General features: G+C 41.2%; 1 protein-coding gene across 5 annotated transcripts in view; it reads left to right on the top strand.

The window, feature by feature from the left end:
- The window catches only part of LOC137038392 (serine/threonine-protein kinase WNK2-like), a 113,656-nt gene that overhangs the window by 48,359 nt on the left and 49,244 nt on the right, over positions 1-16,053 (top strand). For 4 of the 5 annotated variants that reach the window (XM_067412912.1, XM_067412914.1, XM_067412913.1 and 1 more), the window contains exons 8-12: positions 262-514; positions 4,213-4,307; positions 9,335-9,928; positions 11,327-11,869; positions 13,899-13,988. In XM_067412912.1, coding sequence (XP_067269013.1) covers positions 262-514; positions 4,213-4,307; positions 9,335-9,928; positions 11,327-11,869; positions 13,899-13,988 — 1,575 coding nt within the window. The remainder of the gene's footprint in view (positions 1-261; positions 515-4,212; positions 4,308-9,334; positions 9,929-11,326; positions 11,870-13,898; positions 13,989-16,053) is intronic. The other variant, XM_067412915.1, reaches the window with a different exon arrangement.

Here is a 16,053-nt window from a genome sequence, read left to right as displayed (position 1 = left end):
ATAACAGAGGGCACAGCAAAAAGCAGCCATTTTAAGTTTTAAAATATAATATAAATTAAATATGATTAACTTATTTAAATGTGTTTATTAGAGACGGCACAACATGCGTCCTTTTTTTTCTTTTCCTTTTTTTGAAACAAAAATTCTTCGTCTCATTAGTCAAATTGTTGAAGCGTTCCTTCACACACATTCCTCTGTTCCTAAAATAGAGCCCTCATTTCTTCCTCTGCTCTAAAGTGTGTGTTCTTGTGCTTCTGTCAGGTGGAGTCTGGGCTCTTCCATGAGAGCGATGCAAAGATTGTGGGCAAGTCTATCCGTGACAGGGTGGCTCTGATCAAGTGGCGCAGAGAGCGGACCGGGCCGAGGGCGTGTCAGGTCGGCGCTGCCCAATCCGTGCCATCCGGGCCGATACCCGTCCTCTGCGAACCAGCCTGCCTGGCGGAGCCTGAGGAGCCTGAAGTGGACCAGCATGCCCGCGTGTGCCAACTTAGTGCCAAGGCCACGTCCACCACATGTAAGTGTGTGTGCCTATCTCAACTTACACTGAAAGCTTTGTCATAGTGTTGTAGTACTCGAGACCGGCCTTAAAGGGTTAGTTCACCCAAAAATGAAATGTCTGTCATTAACTCCTCTCCCTAATGTCGCTCCACACCCGTGAGACCTCCGTTCATCTTCACACACAGTTTAAGATATTTTATATTTAGTCCGAGAGCGTATGCAAGTGTATGCACACTATACTGTCCATGTCCAGAAAGGGAATAAAAACATCATCACAGTAGTCCATATGAGACATCAGTGGGTTAATTAGAGTCTCTTGAAGCATCCAAAATACATTTGGGTCCAAAAATAACAAAAACTACGACTTTATTCAGCATTGGCTTCTCTTCCGGGTTTGTGTTCAATCCTCAAATAAAGATTCAAACGGTTATGAATCAGCGGATCGATTCATGATTCGGATCGCGTGTCAAACTGCTGAAATCACGTGGCACTGGCGATCCGATTAAGTGCTTTCGATCTTTTTGCTTTAAATGATATGTGGCGAATACTGTAGGTTTGCCACAGAGTTGTCCCACCACCTGTACGCAACCAAATGCTTCTTCAAGCGCCTCCATGCTTGCAAAATGCACCAAAAACTACTTTTAAACAGGAAATTACAGAATTTTTTGGTACATTTTTACAGCGGTCTATTCAAACGGTATTAGTATTAGAGGTATTAGAGGTCATTTTTCCGGACCTTGTTACAGAAGGTTAAAGTCTTCGTAATCCTTATTGACATTGTCCGTGATAATTACAGAGATGGCACATTCGGACGGGACTTAAACCTCTGGTTATAATTACTTTACCCCCATCTCCCCATGTTAAACTAATCACGTCCGAATAGGGCTTAAGAGGACTTTGGATTTTTTGTCAAGACCGCAACTGCAAAGATAATCACTGAACTGCCGGTGCATTGTCTGATTTAACATCATTAATGTGATGTGATGTAAAACGTACTGCTTTAAATGCCATCAATAACTTCTCTGTAACAGGATTTGTTTTGTTTCCGTGCTGACGGGTTCAAAAGCAATGCAGGACAGTCTTAAAAATGGCCAAAAAATTCTGAGATTTTGTTTTTTTTATATACCAGAGGATATAATTAAGCAATATCACAAGAGCAAGAGCTGTTTTCATGAATATAAGTGTGATTGCAAATGATACCAATTCATACAAACGTTCAGAAAAACAAGAAGTTAATATTATCGAAACATTTTAAACTGTTCTTGCTACACTCTAAAAAATGCTGGGTTATTTTAACCCAATGTTGGGTCAAATATGGTTTAACCCAGCAATTGGGTTGTTTTAATCCTCCGGTTGGGTTAAATATTTGCTTAAAGCTACACTGTGTGATATTTTCCCCCATCTAGTGGTGTAAAGGTATATGACCACCCAGTGAATATTAGTTTCTGTTCCTCTCAATTTCGATTTCGTTTTAACGCCTACGGTGGCCGCTTTAGTCATGGCTTCCAGTTCGACCTCTTCGGTGAGTGTTGCTTCAAGTGATGAGGTTACTTTAGAAAACTATTATAATTTGCAGTTATTTAATTTGCCAAATGATCTATGATCAAATTAATCTATGTAAAATGAATAATAGTTTTACGTTTTCGTTATTTTTAACCATTTCATTGCTAACATCAGCTATCAGGTTCCCAGACCAATGCAAGCTAATCTTAGTAAAGTAACTTTTATCAGTGCTATCGTTATTGTGTATATTGTACGACATCACTAGCGTAAGGCAAACAAATTATAATGCAATTCAAATATTAATCTCATGTTATCCGTCATAGAACACGGATTTATGTTATAAGGTAAACAATACTTTTTCATCATTGACGCGAGGAAAACTATCCTAGACGTCGTTCTAGTGTTATGCTCAGCACACCATGATATAATTAGCCAAGCAACAATAAAACTTCCAATATACACAAATAGGCTGAATTAATATTACCTGTCGAGAAGAAAATGTTCTTTTTAAAATCGTTGCTCCTCATGAGCTCTTTATCTTGGACAGGCCACTCCAATATTTACTTTTGTCTTGTTGATTTGCCCGTTGCGTTGCCGTCTTAATTCTCTTTTCCGCTTCCTTGGCGACTCTGATACATATCCCGCAATGTTACTAGGTCCCCGACCCGGGTTGAATTCGGTAATCAGTTCCGGGACGTGGTTGCTTTCACACAGAAGGCGACCCGGCAATGCTCCGGGAATATTGCGGGTCTGACGTGCAGTGTGAAAGGGGCTTAAGAGTGATCCTCCATCATCATATAGCAGCCTCAAGCAATCCTCCTCTTCACATTCGACACGGTGCCATCGAGTGTTAAACCGCGAAAGGTGAAGCTTGAATTTACGGGTATGTCCCTCTTTGGCTACTGTACTTTCAAGATGGAGGAGCAACATGGCGACCGCCATCCGAACCCCTCACCCGTATGTATTTTCAATGGTTTATTATAAAATTACGAGAATACTTTCAGGGGCGGCAGTGGCTCAGTGGTTCATGTAGGTTGTCTACAAACCAGAAGGTTGGTGGTTCAATCCCCGGTTCCACCTGACCAAGTGTCGAAGTGTCCATGAGCAAGACACCTAACCCCAGCTGCTCCCGACGAGCTGGATGGCGCCTTACATGGCTGACATCGCCGTCGGTGTATGAATGGGTGAATGTGAGGCAAAATGTAAAGCGCTTTGGATAAAAGCGCTATATAAATGCAGTCCATTCCATTTACTTTATTACTTGAAAGAAGTAAATATACATTAATGAGCACATATATTTTTGAAAGAACTAAGTGATTTTAGCTAAGAATAAACTAAAAAAGTTACACAGTGTAGTTTTAAGACAACCCAAACGCTGGGTTATTCCATATTTGACCCAACATTGGGTTATTTTTTACTCTTTTTTTTACTCTTACTCTTTTTAGAGTGTAATTCGTAATTTTAAACTGTGTTCTTGCTAATTCGGCAATGTTTCGTTATTAAATGAATCAGCTGCTTTGAACAAATCGGTTGAATAAATGATTACTTGAATGTTCAGTAATGTTAATGTTTAAATGTTAAATTAATCTGAACATTATATATGAAGGTGTAATTGTACCAATTCAGATGCAACAGTAACACTTTATTTTAAGGTTCAGTTATTAACTATTAACTAGTGTCTTATTATTATGCATATTACTAGGATATTGTCTGTTTATGAGCACTTCTAAAGCTCATATTAATGCCTTATTCTGCATGAGCTTATTCTACATCCCTTAATCCGACCCAATACCTAAACTTAAACGCCACAAAAACTACCTTACTAACTATTAATAAGCAGTAAATTAGGAGTTTATTGAGGCAGAAGGCGGAGTTAATAGTGAATATGTGTTCCCCATACTAAAGTGTTACTGATGTAGCTTCTGTGCCATTCATTTTATTGTCAGTGGTTTGATTTTTATCAGCGTTATAGTGTCTTATTCATTAAATATAAGTCATTTCTCAGACAGTAGATATGGATCTTTTAGATGAATTTAAGGAGGGCTGTTCTTGTCTTGGTCTCGGTTTAGGTGGTCTTGACTGCAACACTATCACAGACTCACTCAGTGTAACATTATCTAGTCTTTGTGAACTGAGGGACCGGTGGCATTGATTGTCTCAGATGCTGGTTGTGTTTAGTCCATGTGTGTGTGTGTCTCTGTCTCCCTCTAGCGGACAGTGGCATCGGCTCAGCTGTGTACTCGGACTCTCACAGCAGCGGTCTGCACAAAGTGATCAACCCGTCAATACAGGACTCAACTCAGGAGGTTCGTATCCTTACCCATCATAGGCACTGATGATCAGTTTTGGGAGGAATGTGCTCACTGCAAAACATGCTCTTCTTACTCAGTATTTTTGTCTTGTTTCTAGTCAAAATATCTAAACATTCTTACATTAAAGGGGCGGTGAAATGCTGTTTCATGCATACTGAGCTTTTTACTCTGTTAAAGACTTGGATTCCCATCCTAAACATAGACAAAGTTTCAAAAACTAATGTTGGACGTTTGATGGAGTATTTCTGTGTTAAAAATACTCCTTCTGGTTTCTCACAAGTTTCGGAGAGTTTTTTTCGAGTATGGGTCGGCTTGACGTTAATAGAGCGGAAGGTCCTTGTATGGGCCGTACGGGCTCTTCTCCCGGAAGGGTGCGCGCGCGTGACTAGAGCGAGAGAGGAAATGCACGCCGTAAACAGTCGCTCAGCTGCAGATCCAGTCGTCCGTGAACACTTATGACGCGCCGCGCTCCACTTTATTCCTCTGGGTGACGTCGAGCGACTTCAACGCTTCAGCACAGCATTCCGGGAAGGCAGCGCTGCATTTGAACCGATTTGAACGCAGAAATGACGGGAAGCTTCAAGGCATCGCTTCAGTCGCGTCGCAAAGTGGATCTCCACGGTCACTGCTGTCACAGGACTTCACCAAATCATACCAAAGAAGTGTGTTTTTGACAGAGCGGTCCTGCTTTGGAAGATGCCGGTGAGTAAATCAACTTCAAATGTCTCTGCTATTGGCTATCGTCGCGTGAGTAAACATCAGTAAACGATACGATCGCGTGCTTCGTCATTCAAATGCGCTAACGGTTACTCCATTGTTGTTCTGTATAACGTTACACTATTCTGACTCTGACGTGCAAAACCGTTTTGCTTGCTACCTCTAAGGTCTAGTCACATACAATAGTCCATAAACCGAATCATGTCCTCATAAACTGCACACAAAGGCCCCTAAATACAGTACATACCACAGAGACGGACATCCTGATGTTGCCGTTTCTCCTGTTCAGTTTATTTCAGCCTCCGGATCTGATTCTGGATCATATCTATTAGCTGAGATAGCCATGGGTTTCTCCACGCTTGAGGACGTCACCGCTTTGCGCGCTTGTCATTCTTTAGCTCCGCCCACTCGATATGCCTCCAGCCGCTCGTTTTTTTCCGGAAAGACTCGGTACAGCCCATATTTCTTTTATAAATATGATAAAACTAAAGACTTTTCGGAGATATGAAGGATGCAATACTACTCTATAGGTACTCAAGATTGACATGAGATTGACTGAAACTGAGTGTTTCACCCCCCCTTTAAGAAACATTTACTAGACAAGTACAAATTATTGTCTTGTTTTGGGAAAAAATAACTCAAAATGAAGAGAGTTTTTGCTGAAAATAAGATAAATAATCTGCCAATGGGGTGAGAAAAATAATCTTGTTTTCTGTTTGAATTAAGATTATTTTTCTCACCCCATTGGCAGATTATTTATCTTATTTTAAGCAAAAACTCTCTTCATTTTGAGTTATTTTTCCCAAAACAGGACAATTACTTTTGCTAGTCTAGTAAATACTTCTTGTTTTAAGAATTTTTAGATGTTTGGACTAGAAACAAGACAAAAATACGGAGTAAGAAGAGCATTATTTTGCAGTGCTTTTTAAGTAATGATTTACTGTAATTCCACTACTTTTAGCAGTAACGAGCATGTAACTAAATATTTATTTAATAAATTAACGCAATTACTGAAATTTAAACGAGTTTGTTACTCGCATTACTCTGTTTTGTGAAAAATGAGCGCTTGCAGATAAGAAGCGCAAATCTAAGCCTGGCCCGTGTGTTTTTATCTTCCTTATGACTCACTCTTGCAGCCATTAAAATAGTTCAGTTTCGCTTTTAATGTCAAAGTAGTTATATTCCGTTTTGTTGCTTTATTAAGTTAATTTAGAAAAATGTTTAGAGCATTTTTTGGTTTGTTAAATTAAAGTTTTTATTTTTTAAAGTGACAACCAAACGGCTGACAGTGAGTTAACCCAACGCTTTAGCCTCTCAAATCAACACAGGACTCGTCTTGCCTATAATAAAACATATTTTAAAAAAGGGTTAGGATTAGGGCATCACAAATTTAGTTTAAGTGTTTAGCCTTTTATCACCACCACAGTAAAAAGGCATTTTTGATAACCTGTGGTTAGGCTGATCGTAAAGGTGCTCGCAAACTAAACCAGCCACACAATCTAAACTAAGAAAAATAAAAACATGCAGGTTGTCTTACCTTAGCCCACACCTCTCCACAAAATGAATATAAATCCAATTTTCAATTCCCGCCATATTTGTACATTTAACTAGTTCACGACAATGAAATAAAGCAAAAGATTCGAGCTGAATCTTATCATCAGCTCCTTTCAAGATCAAAGACCGCAATATGAGAAAAAGCGACCTAAGCACTGGTAAGATCATTAGCTTTAATGAAGATGATTGTGTTTTTGAGCATCTAAGACTTACTTTCAGTTTTCCTTGCGGCCATTTGAGTGTTGGCTTGCTTTTCTTATTTGATGCAACTCGTGTTGCTGTATCTTGTCATATCTGACTACAACATACACTCATCTAAAGGATTATTAGGAACACCTGTTCAATTTCTCATTAATGCAATTATCTAATCAACCAATCACATGGCAGTTCTTCAGTGCATTTAGGGCTGTGGTCCTGGTCAAGACAATCTCCTGAACTCCAAACTGAATGTCAGAATGGGAAAGAAAGGTGATTTAAGCCGTTTTGAGCGTGGCATGGTTGCTGGTGCCAGACGGGCCGGTCTGAGTATTTCACAATCTGCTCAGTTACTGGGATTTACACACACAACCATTACTAGGGTTTACAAAGAATGGTGTGAAAAGGGAAGAGCATCCAGTATGCAGCAGTCCTGTGGGAGAAAATGCCTTGTTGATGCTCGAGGTCAGAGGAGAATGGGCCGACTGATTCAAGCTGATAGAAGAGCAACTTTGACTGAAATAACCACTCGTTACAACCGAGGTATGCAGCAAAGCATTTGTGAAGTCACAACACACACAACCTTGAGGCGGATGGGCTACAGCAGCAGAAGACCCCACCGGGGACCACTCATCTCCACTACAAATAGGAAAAAGAGGCGACAATTTGCACAAGCTCACCAAAATTGGACAGTTGAAGACTCGATTCCTGTTGAGACATTCAGATGGTAGAGTCAGAATTTGGCGTAACCAGAATGAGAACATGGATCCATCATGCCTTGTTCCCACTGTGCAGGCTGGTGGTGGTGGTGTAATGGTGTGGGGGATGTTTTCTTGGCACACTTTAGGCCCCTTAGTGCCAATTGGGCATCGTTTAAATGCCACGGCCTACCTGAGCATTGTTTCTGACCATGTCCATCCCTTTATGACCACCATGTCCCCATCCTCTGATGGCTACTTCCAGCAGGATAATGCACCATGTCACAAAGCTCCAATCATTTCAAATTGGTTTCTTGAACATGCCAATGAGTTGACTGAACTAAAATGGCCGCCACAGTCCCCAGATCTCAACCCAATAGAGCATCTTTGGGATGTGGTGGAACGGGAGCTTCGTGCCCTGGATGTGCATCCCACAAATCTCCATCAACTGCAAGATGCTCTCCTATCAATATGGGCCAACATTTCTACAGAATGCTTTCAGCAGCTTGTTGATCAATGCCACGGAGAATTAAGGCAGTTCTGAAGGCGAAACGGTCAAACACAGTATTAGTGTGTGTTCCTAATAATCCTTTAGATGAGTGTATATAGGTAACACGCTCACACACGTTTATTTTTTTAACAATTTGCCATTAGTAAAATTAACATATGTGGTTGAAACAACCGGATACTTCTGGTCTTTTCACAAATTTTCAGTAACTTGCCCAACATTGCTGATGATATACTGCTGATAAAGTTTGCATTCCTCTACTAGCACGTACCACATGCATATCTTTTATACAGAGAGTTATGCTAAATGTAGACCATCATTTTATCATAACGACACACTGTTGTGCAACTTTGTAACTGGACCGTGTTTTAATCTTGTCATCAACCAGATCATGTTTACCTAGAAGTAGCATTCCTTGCATAGCATGCATGACACGGCCTGTATGAGTTGTCATTGTCTGTTCATTTATCTTTTGTTAGTGATGTTTGCTAATGCAGGAATCACTATTACTGTAGCTTACACTGATGTGTGCTCCACACTTGGGGGATTGGGGTGGGGTTGTACTTTAACTCTTTCCTCGCCAGTGTTTTAAAGAAAAGTTGCCAGCCACCGCCAGGGTTTTTGACAATTTATTTTTTATTTTTTATTTAATAGCCCATAGCATATTTTTTTTTAATGAATAACAGAACATGCAACATATCAAAAGAAAGAGTTGACCCTCTTTTAAACAACAACAACAAAAACTAGCTTGATGCATTCCTTTTTGTATCAACACTTAAATATAGGTAAGTTTCATTAAAAAAGCAACATGTTGAACAAAAAGCTGAGAAAATCACGTGTTTGTGAAAGACTGTCTCCAGATCAGATTCAGAGATGATCAAACACAGATGAGGAGCTCGTGTCCATCTACACCTCTAATGCTTCAGTCCTTTAGCTCGTCCTCGGTCCACATCTCATTCACTAACATTAGATAGATTAGATTTATATGATGATTAATGTTGATGATCACGTTATTTTACATATGCATCTGCTTACACACGATCGCTTGTTTCTGCGTCTTCCTCGTGTGTGTTTTGATCAGGAGATTCAGTACTCACTCAGAAGATGTGTAATACCGCCCCCTAGAGTCTGACAGTGAAAACACGGAAGTCTTTGCCCGGAAAGCGATTTCTCACAAATGACAGAAAATTCTGTGTTTGGCGGGGAAACTGTTAAAGCATCACTCAGAGTTTCCTCCATTGTAATCATGTTTGATGTGTCATTTATTTGCTGTATGTTATAAGCTCAGTGTTAGAGATCCTTGTTTGTCATGTCATGATAATAGTTTGGAGAAGTGGCTTTTCTTTCAGGGTGCACGTCATGCAAGGTCCTCTGTAAATGACTTAATCAGACGCCATGATCATCTACGACCCGCAAGTCCTTGCTTCCTTCAAGTACCAGAGTCAACAGAAAGCTCTTGCTCTATGAATTTGCTGCTCGTTCCATCATCAGTTCCGACTCGCCGATATAGCGACACATCAGTAGGGATGTCCTCCGAGACAAAGGGGGAGGAGCCTGTCTCAATGGTGAGATTGGGGCGTCGCCTTTCTTTTAACCCCGCCCCTCACCAGTGTCAGGCCTGCCGGTCGCTATTCCTACTTGGGACTTGTGCAGATGGAAGACATACAGCCTATTTTTCACACATGCTTCCTGCCCCAGGAGGTCGCAGATACTCTTTCAATGAAACTTCTGACCTCTCCCAGCTCAACAAATCTCTGCAGAGCATCACAGGCCACAAACATCAGGCCTTTCTAAGAGCCGGATTGACCAATCCTGAAAGAGGGTCCTATCGGTCTGCACGCAGCCACAGCGATGAGGGCCCCACCATGGAGCCATCCGGTAATGAATTGGCATCCCGTCGCAGAGCAAGTTTTTCTGTTGGTGAACAATCCCTGGCTTATTCGGTAGGTCACTCCGCTACTGAGGACCCGGCCTAACCCTGCTGCTTGTAGAGGAAATGCTCTGGTTTTCTCTATCCTTTGCGGTGGCTCTGCTGTTTAGGACTAATATGCTCAAATCTAAATGCGTTCTTCTCTTCTCCACTTCTGTAACCGTACTCACCGAGTCCTGCCGTACTGCTGTTCTCTAATGGAGGAAGATCCAACAGTCCCAAAAGCCCATTTCCCCCAAACCTACCCATTGATCACGCTTACGACGTGCCTGACGCCATGCTAATAATAACCATCTTTGCAAATTGCTTCATGTTTTCGTTATCACTTTCTGCATGCATGCCTGAATATTACTCACTGTAGCATCTGTGGTTTTATTTGTATGGAATGGACTGCAAAAAATGCTCTTCTTATTTAGTATTTTTTTCTTGTTTCCAGTCCAAATATTGAAAAATTCTTAAATTAATTTACTAGATAAGTAAAATGACGAGTGTTTTCTTAAAAATAAAATCAAATGGAAGTTTTTGCTTAAAACAATTAAAATGATCTGCCAATGGGGTGAGAAAAATAATCTTATTTCTGTTTGGGACGAAAACAAGAAACAAGATTTAATTCAGAAATAAGATTATTTTTCTCACCCCATTGACAGATCTTTTTGCCTGTTTTAAAGTGGCGGTTCCGTGTTTTTTTTCTAGGCTTGGTTGTGTTTATGGGGCGCAGTAAAACATGTCTTAATACAGCATAAAAAAAAAAAAAGAAGAACTATTTTTCTTCTATTCTCCCTTTATTCCACACCGCTGTCTCCACTGTCCTTTGAACGGCTCGTTTGCTTCCTGCTTCTATGAAGCCCCTCCCTCTGAAAAACACAATGGCCTTAGATTGGTCAGATGGCCAAATGTAGTTTCCTGTATTTTTATTGGCTGAAGTGCCAAGCACAGGTTAAGGCCACGCCCCTTTCCATTACGGGCAGAAGTCACATATGCGGAGACTAGTGAGGGTTTATGATGTCACCAACCCGGGTAAAATCTATTTGTAGTCCGAACCGGTCATTTTTGTAGGCAATAACTGCAATAACTTTAAAAGACAATATCTCCGTTTGCAGTGAACTTTCAGCGCTGTAACTTTGCAGAGACTGTTTATGCTCAAGCAGCGACATTACACACTAACTAAAGTTACACAAGTCAAATCGCATGCAACCACGCCTTTAAGCAAAAACTCACTTCATTTTGATTTTATTTTTAAGAAAACAAGCAAAAATATCTCATGTCATTTTACTTGTCTAGTAAATGCATCTTGATTTAAGAATTATTAGATATTTAGACTAGAAACAAGACAAAATTACTGAGTAAGAAGAGCATTTTTTGCAGTGTGGATGTGTACGCGGTTTTCATTCGTTTGTTTACTCTTCTGCAGTCTGCGGTTTTGAGAGTCCAAAGTCAGATGGCACCTTCCGGAGCTCAACATGTGCAGCTTACATCCTCTGAGACCCCTGCACAGCCCACCGGACCGATTCTGTCCACTCCTCAGCCACTGGCTCATCTGCAAGGCATAGTGACTGCACCACAACCCCTGAATCTGCAGCAGGTTGCGTCGACAAGTCAGACTGCAGAGTTGAACACACAGGTCCATGTGCATCAACCTGCAGGGTCGCATCAGCCCACAGCTCAGATTTATCATCCTGCCACAGCAGAGCTGGCCAATGCACAAACACTTCCACCGGTGCAGCACATTGCTGTCGCAGCGTTCCCATCTCAAACAGAAGCACCACTGCCTGGAGATCAGAGTTTTCAGAGTGGAGCTTCAAGCGTGCAGCATGTCTCATCAGCGCTGGCACAGCCTCAGCAAACACCTGTGTTACACCATTTTCAGCAACCACCTGCGAATGCCACAACAGATGGCCAACTCCACGACTTCTCCAACGTGCAGCTAACTGCTCCTGTGCATCTGAGCCAACAGGTACATTTGTTTCCAACTTATTTACTTGCATTATGGCTGATTCCATTTATACACCTGTAATGGTCAGACGCACTTTCTCTCTAGTCTCTTTGGTTTGCATTTGCTAACGGAGCTCATGGGCCTGTTAATGTGGGTCACATCTGTAGATTTCTCATGGCCAGAATAAGCTGCAGTATTGACCAGGCTATGTAAAAAAAATCTGGTGTTCTCAACTCTGACCCTCGAGATCCAGGCAAGGCAATGACCAGGCAAAGTTGCCCAGGCATCACTAAAGAAATGATAAAAACTTTTACACAGACTCCTCTAGCTACTCCCAGCTGTTGGAAAACTGCTGCACAATACCTCATCTTTTACATTTTTAACAAGTGAACATTACGTTAGATTGTGCCGATATCCTGCAGACTCGAGCCAAAATGTTAGATTGTGCCGATATCTTGCTGACTCGAGCCAAAATGTTAGATTGTGCCGATATCCTGCCGACTCAAGCCAATGTTAGATTGTGCCGATATCCTGCAGACTCAAGCCAAAATGTTAGATTGTGCCGATATCCTGCAGACTCAAGCCAAAATGTTAGATTGTGCCGATATCCTGCAGACTCAAGCCAAAATGTTAAATTGTGCCGATATCTTGCAGACTCAAGCCAATGTTAGATTGTGCCGATATCCTGCAGACTCAAGCCAATGTTAGATTGTGCCGATATCCTGCAGACTCAAGCCAAAATGTTAGATTGTGCCGATATCCTGCCGACTCAAGCCAAAATGTTAGATTGTGCCGATATCGTGGCAACTCAAGCCAAAATGTTTGTCTTCGTCTGACCAGTACAAATCCAACAAGTGTTGTTAAACCAAAGCAAAATCAGTGGAAAACTACTGCTTCACAACATCACCATGTGATGTTAAAAACCTTGAAATGGTGACATTCCCTTTTGTCTAACTCATGAAGACAAGCATCCCTTGAAACCACACAATCATAGGATTAAACAATAGGAAATGATTAATACATAAACATAAGATGAATAATAACAGTAAAATGATGAATAAATGTCTAAATGATAAACCAAATGACAACCACATAAAATATTAATTACAAATGATTATTACAAAACTAAGAAAATAACACCCAACACAGATGTATGATTTGCCCTTTTAAAGTAGCACGCACACACACACACACACACACACACACACACACACACACACACACACACACACACACACACACACACACACACACACACACACACACACACACACACACACACACACACACACACACACACACACACACACACACACACATTGCTATTGAGCATCCTTAGACCCTTCAGTGATCAATGCAAAATCATTCCCGCTGTTGGAGAAAAACACATTTTACAATTCAGTAATAACTGGGACCAGATCATTTATACCCAAGGGCCACTCCGGACAGCTGGCGAAGCATCCCACTATACACCTCATGCCAGAGTCCACTGTTTCTCATATTTTATTGGATACTGATGGTTTTCAATTTTTGTGGCCAGTCTTAAAGAAAAAAAAAATGACTAGCTCGTAATACATATATTAACAGTTTATTCAGCTGGATGCATCCTTTTCCTGGAGATCTACCTTCCTCCAGCTGAGACGACCTACTTTCCTGCAGCGTTTAGCTCAAATTCTAATAAATCACACATAAGCCAGCTAGTTAAGTTCTTAAGGATTGCTTGGCAGATGTGATGAAGCAGTTTGGAAATAAACCTTTTTAGGATAGGAGCAGGGTTAAGGATCTCTGTCCTACATAATTCAGTCCCAAACCTTGCAACAAATCATGCCTGTCTGTAATTAAGTGTTCCTGAAGAGCTCAATTAACAGGCATAGTTATTTAAGGTTATAGCTGAACTTTGCAGGAAGGTAGATCTCCAGGAGTAGGATTTAGACACCTCAACTGTAGAATAGGCTGACAATGAACTGACAAGAATACGGCCTACATCTGCAAACCTTCTCTTGTTTTTCTCTTTGCACACTTGTATTTCTCTCTCTTTGTATCACGTTAGCTCACCATTCAGACACAACTAATGGACAGCTGGCAGCAAGGAGGACAGTCCACGTCCAGCCTCCAGACACAACCAGCTTACCTTTCACAGGTACACCTTACTGCCGTCTCTAATGCTTCTCACACCTTTTCTCTATGTTTTGGCCTTTCATCCACACTGAGACTGAGCTTTTTGAAGACTTTTTTTCCAATGTGGATACATTTGTACATTATATTTTGTAGTGTAGACTTTAAAAACAAAGGTATTCAAAAACAACGAGGGATGTTCAAGTGTGACTCAAGTTGTACCAATAGATATAACCAGGGCTTGACATTAACACCCGCCAGCCTGCCAAATGCAGGTAGATTTCAGTTGTGGCGGGTAAAGCAGCCACTCCCACTAGCCACTTTGGCGGTCTAATATAATTCCAGCCTACAGCCAAATGAAATACAAAGACCGTCGTATCACAAAATTACAATTCAATTACAATTCTTTATTGATTAACTTGCAATTAGTGCAATTCGCGCTGAATGACACAACAGAAGTATCTCGCATGAACACAGTAGATTATGGCTTAAGTGTACGTAAACAGGTGGGTAATAACTAGCCTGACAAGCCAGACCCACATCAAGATGTTTGGTCTGGAAACTCACCATTGACGGCTCAATCTGAGGGGCGGATAAACGGCTGTCTTTCAAACTCCCTCTGCACGCGATAGGATAGCGCTACACCAACCAGAGCAACGAAGGTGAAGCAGAGCTCGCTGACTGATTAAACATTCGCCGTATCCGGTCGGCTAAACTCCGAACACATCTTCCCTTCTTAAGAAGGACTTCAGTGCCGTTCTTTGTTGTTTTCTCAGAGAAAAGCTTTAATCCAAGTCTTCCAGAGCCGCGGTCAAAGCTGATTCGAAAGACGTTCGCCAGTTTCTGTGTTAACTAGAAGCACGCAAACGCAACTCGGCCGTCGTCATTATGGCCCCGTCCGCCGACTCTATACACGATGTGATTGGCTCGTCCAGATTTTGAGGAATACAGCTCAGAATGGTATTGAGAGTGCCTAGACGACACTTGCGGGCAAATTAAATTAGCTGCCGCTAGGGTGCGTCTAGATTTCTAGGCTAGGTAATAACTGGATATATGTCAGAATATTACATCCATGCATTCAGCAGTCCAATTAAATACCTGTCTGTCATTAATGTTAATCAAAGAACTACAGATGTTAAATAAATGTATAGCCTACATCAGGGGCGGAGCGGGGGGGGTGGCTAATTGGGCTTAAGCCCCGAATGTTTTGTCAAAAGCCCCGAATCTTTTAGTAAAAAAAAAAAAAAAAAAATTCTTTCAGACTGGAGCGGCATAAAATGAAACAAAAGCTCCTTTACCGTGTGTGTGTGTGTGGCAGTCGGCAATGCGTCGCACATCACTCAGCTTGTTTGCCAATGCCAACAGCCAATACACTAACGAAGAAGAATAAACATATTCTTCTTCGTCGTTGTCATCAGGGATTGGCGGGCTTTTGCATTTCACCGGCGTCGTAGTTAACATGGACACTACACATTTTTTTAAAAGAACACTAAACCTCACTGGCCAGAGAGAGATTCTGCGTCAGACGAAAGTGTTACAGGTTTGTGAATCCGCTGTTGTAACACTTGAGTTACATGACTGTATTGCTGGCTAGCTAGCGTTAACGTTAGGTTTTACTTATTAAGGCGAGACACGACAGGTAAAAACATAGTCAATTTTGAGATTTTGGGCCAGTTTACTCCCTTAACATGTAAGCTTTCATGTCACAATAAAAAAAGGCAACATTACACATTTAAGGTGGTTATTTCATTATATTTTATCACCGTGCGCCTTTAGATTTCTACCTGAAATCATCCAAAGTTATTCTAACGCGAGCTCCCGTGCCGTCTCCATTCACAGAAGCATGTCATGTCTGGTATCATTATAAAGCTCTCAGTCTCACACACACCGCTGTCTAATCCAAATATGGGCATTTCCTTTGAAGAACTAACCAACCGCGAAAGTTTGCAGCCGAAAACAACATCTGATTGGTCATGGATTCTGATGTAGCAAATTTGTCACCTAAGCACAAAGTAAACCAAACTGAACTCTAAAGATTAATAATGATGTTTACACCAAATTCCAGTTTCACCTATGCAGGCTAATTTAAA

This window comes from Pseudorasbora parva, chromosome 13 (assembly GCF_024679245.1).
Source record: "Pseudorasbora parva isolate DD20220531a chromosome 13, ASM2467924v1, whole genome shotgun sequence".
In the NCBI taxonomy this organism is placed as follows: Eukaryota; Metazoa; Chordata; class Actinopteri; order Cypriniformes; family Gobionidae; genus Pseudorasbora; species Pseudorasbora parva.
The sequence above is the reverse complement of the archived record's forward strand: the minus strand, read 5'-3'. Positions and strand labels throughout refer to the sequence as shown.